Source organism: Nicotiana tabacum, chromosome 8, assembly GCF_000715075.1.
Source record: "Nicotiana tabacum cultivar K326 chromosome 8, ASM71507v2, whole genome shotgun sequence".
Taxonomy (NCBI): Eukaryota; Viridiplantae; Streptophyta; class Magnoliopsida; order Solanales; family Solanaceae; genus Nicotiana; species Nicotiana tabacum.
The window spans coordinates 117,112,349-117,116,046 of record NC_134087.1 but is presented as its reverse complement, the minus strand read 5'-3'; the positions used below and the strand labels follow the sequence as shown (position 1 = coordinate 117,116,046).

General features: G+C 38.4%; 1 protein-coding gene across 1 annotated transcript; it reads right to left on the bottom strand.

Moving 5' to 3' along the window:
• Positions 1-1,310: 1,310 nt before the first annotated feature.
• On the bottom strand, positions 1,311-3,382 carry LOC107794330 (transcription factor TCP14). Its single transcript, XM_016616843.2, has 2 exons — positions 2,612-3,382; positions 1,311-2,206 (listed from the first exon to the last, which is right to left on the bottom strand). Exons 1-2 carry the CDS (start codon positions 3,042-3,044, stop codon positions 1,440-1,442), a joined length of 1,200 nt encoding a protein of 399 aa, XP_016472329.1. The 5' UTR covers positions 3,045-3,382; the 3' UTR covers positions 1,311-1,439.
• Positions 3,383-3,698: the final 316 nt, after the last annotated feature.

Below are 3,698 nucleotides of genomic sequence, written 5' to 3'. Positions count from 1 at the left end.
CATTTCTGCAAGAGCCTGTTTCCACGGCTTGAGTCCGTGACCTCTTGATCACATAGAAGCAACTTACCAATTACGCCAAGGCTTCCGAGGTAAAAAAAAACCAATACATTGCCTAGCTTAAACTCTTTTTTTACCATAGGGATAGGTGGGTGGGTGGAGAATGATAGCAGACATTCATACAATACGGGGTAAATGAGGAACTAGTCATACACATTTTCTGTCACTGAGAAGTAATCATTCAGCGAGCCCGGTTCATAGCGGTCCGGGCCCAGAAAGAAACTGAACGGTCCAGATTGATAAAACAAGTGGGCCAAGCATAGTTGTAGGGTCACAAAAACCCACCAGCGATCTTTAAAATGCGGTCTCAGTCTCAGCTTGTGTAAAAAGAGCAAGAATGATACACCTGTTTGTCAGTGTTACCTATTGATTGTCCAAAGGGTTTTAGGCTATGACCACAATGCTGTGGGCCCTCACCACCTGAGCTAAACATCTAAAAACTGATAAGGTATGGGTCCCCACCAACTCCTATTACTCGACCCCATATCTCTTACTAGTAATATTAAAGTAGTTAGTTTGTATTTTAACCCTCTTGTACTAAAAGAAATTTTCTATCTTACTTTAGTTACTTTGCTGTAAAAACTATGGCAGTCATGATCAGAACACAGTTTCTCGCTATTCTTCCAACATTATAGGGCTACTTTTAACTGTTCCATTTCCTACGTTGTAGGGGTGATATGTCTTGTTGTTTGTTGTGAAATCTTCATTTTGTACTCTAGGGTTGCAGAAAGAAAAGACTGATGTATGTAGTAGTCTTTGAACTTGAAGTTGTAAAAAAGATACACGAACAACCGGTATAAAGATTTTTACGCTATTACTATATTTTTAGAATCTCTTAATTTTCGGGTTACTAATTTTGTTTTAATAGATGATTACCTCTGTTAAGTGTATAAAAGTTCTTACTTTGCAAGTCAGTAATTTTCTTTATTATACGCCCATGCATACAATAGTCAGTACATAGTGAGAAAAAGTAAAGATCAATAATAGTAGTGCTGAATAACAATCTATACGGTTGTAATGGGTAAACAAAAACAAGAGAACTTTTGACAAAAAGCAGCCAAATACTCCTTTTGTTAAAAAAAATATTGCCCTCTTCAAACCCTAAAAAACCGGCAGGCAAATTAATCACACGAAGAAGAAGAAGAAGAGGAAGAGGAAGAGGAAGAGGAAGAGGAAGAAGACGAGGAGGAAGAAGAGGAAGAAGAGGAAGAAGAAGAGGAAGAAGAAGAAGAAGAAGAAGCAACTCAGCATTATATAGAAAATAATCAAACCTCACGTGTGTGTTTTAAAAATATAGGAGTATCCAAACTTATATCACACCACAAGACGAGGATAAAAATATATGTAAGAATCTGATCACGATGAGTCCATCTTAGGATATATCAATGGTGGCTTGTCGTATCATTCCGATCATCTGCACCGCCGTGATGCGAATGGGACCCACTCGCCTGAGATTCCGATACACCGGAACACTGCCTATACGGATTTAGTCCGGTGACCATGCCCAATTGACCTTCATTTAGTGAAGTTCCACTGCTATTGCCAACTAAACTCGTTCCTTGTTGTTGAGTTGGCAGTAATGCCATTGGTGCAGGAAAATTCATGAAATGCAATGCACTTGACATTGTGCTTCTATACAAAGCAGAAGCAGAATTACTAACCGATGGAAACGTCCATATTGGATCGCCTCCCAAAACTTGGCTGTTATTATTTGTTAACATCCAAAAATTCGCCGGAATTGATGAATGACTTGCTGGCATACTCCCGGTACTTGATTGTAACAAGTAACTCCCCATCTGTTGTTGCTGATCGTGTTGCTGCTGCTGTTGCAAGTCTACTTCTTGTCTCCTTTTTCGGCTTAGACTTTCTTCTATACTTGTCTCCGTTAAATCTAGTGAATTGTCCCTCAATTCTTGTTTAGCTTGCAACTGATGATTCATACTAGGGTTTGTATTTCCTGTCTGAAAGTTCAACAACGTAGTTGCAGATCTGTCGGAAGATAATCCAATACCCTGAAACAAACCTCGTCGTTGGGAGAGCGAAAAATTAGGACTGAAATACGAGGATCGTAGCTGAGATGGTACCGACATGGTGGATCCTGAACTACGTAACGAAATGTTGAGCGACGTAAAATTTGCAGGAATTGTACCTGTTAGAAGATTTAAATGAAATATGAACGATATGAACAAAGGCTAAGAAAGTAGAAAGAAAGTTTTGCCAGAGAAAACAATAAACTGAAAATGCGCATTTATTTTTCAAACAAAAAAATCAGAAAAATCCTCAAGTACTTGCACAACTTAATCAAGCAACTCGTTGTCCTTGTTTTCAGTAGCAGAGCCATGAAGGGTTATCAATTAACACCTTTTCGCCGGGAAATTATACTCATGTATAAATAGGTTAAATCTTTTTATTAAGTATATATATTATGTGTTGAATCTCTTGACCGTGTTTACTTCTTTGTGTTTTGACTCTCTTAGTGAAAAACATGGCTCCATAACTTCTTATTCTGACAAACAAATTGTAAAAAATAGATGAACTCTAAAAGCATGAGTACCAGTTCCAGTGGCTGCTATGACAGAAGGTTCAGCTTGTTGGAGTAACCATTCAATGGTTTCGCCATCGGACTTGTGACCGAGTTCTCGAGTGAGCTGGAAAACCCTAGCGGCACAAAGGGCAGGCATACGTATACGTCTGCCACGGCCGTCAACTTTAGTGTGGCGGTCTTTGGTGGAGGTTCTTTTGGGAGGTGGTTTTTTAGAAGTTTCAGTGATTTGGAGGGTATTATCATTATTAGGGTTTGTATTTGTATGATCAGATGGAGAGATGGCAAGAGAAGGATAATTATTAGCAGCAGCGGAGGAGCTGGAACAAGGTTCATCTTCTTTCTTTTCGAGTAATTGAAAAGGAAAGTTATTTTGACGGTATTGGTGGTGATGATGGTGATGTTGGTGTTGGTGGTGGAAATGATCATCACCTCCTCCATCCATGATCACTGTTGTGTGTGCGAGAAATATGCTGCTTCAATCCTCTAATCTAAGAAAAACTCACTCGAAAAATTTTCTTTTTATTTTTCTTTCAGTGTTGATGTTCACAATAGTGACGGACCCTAAATTCATTTCTTGGTCTGTTCGTATATCTCTTTCTGAGACTGCGTAGCTCACTCTAGCTAGAACGAATGAAATGAATTAAACAGTATATGTGTCTCTTACCCTCTAGAGTGTTGTTGTTTGAGAGCATTATTTGGGCATTGATGTGTTGTTTGGCTTAGGGGAGAGAGGGGGGGGGGGGGGGAGATGCGAAGAGGAAAACTTAAAGCAACAAAGATAATGAGTAGGAATTATAAGGGGGAAGCTTTTAAAAGAAAAAAAAAATTGAACAAAGGGAAAAAGAAAATATATGCTTTTGTTGGGGTCCTTTTTTAATGTCTTTTTGACAAATTAATATTAGTTGGGAAAAGTCATAGTATATAGTTAGAAAAAGAAAGAAAAATTTGTGATTTTAAGTGTAATTTGATTTTCTTTTTTATGAAATTATTTTCATTAGGAAGGAAGAAAGAATTAAGGGGTTTGTCCTGGCTTTTCTTTTTATTGTGGCTGTGAATGACTGAGCCTTTGGTTCAGACTCCACGTGAGGTGCTCTTT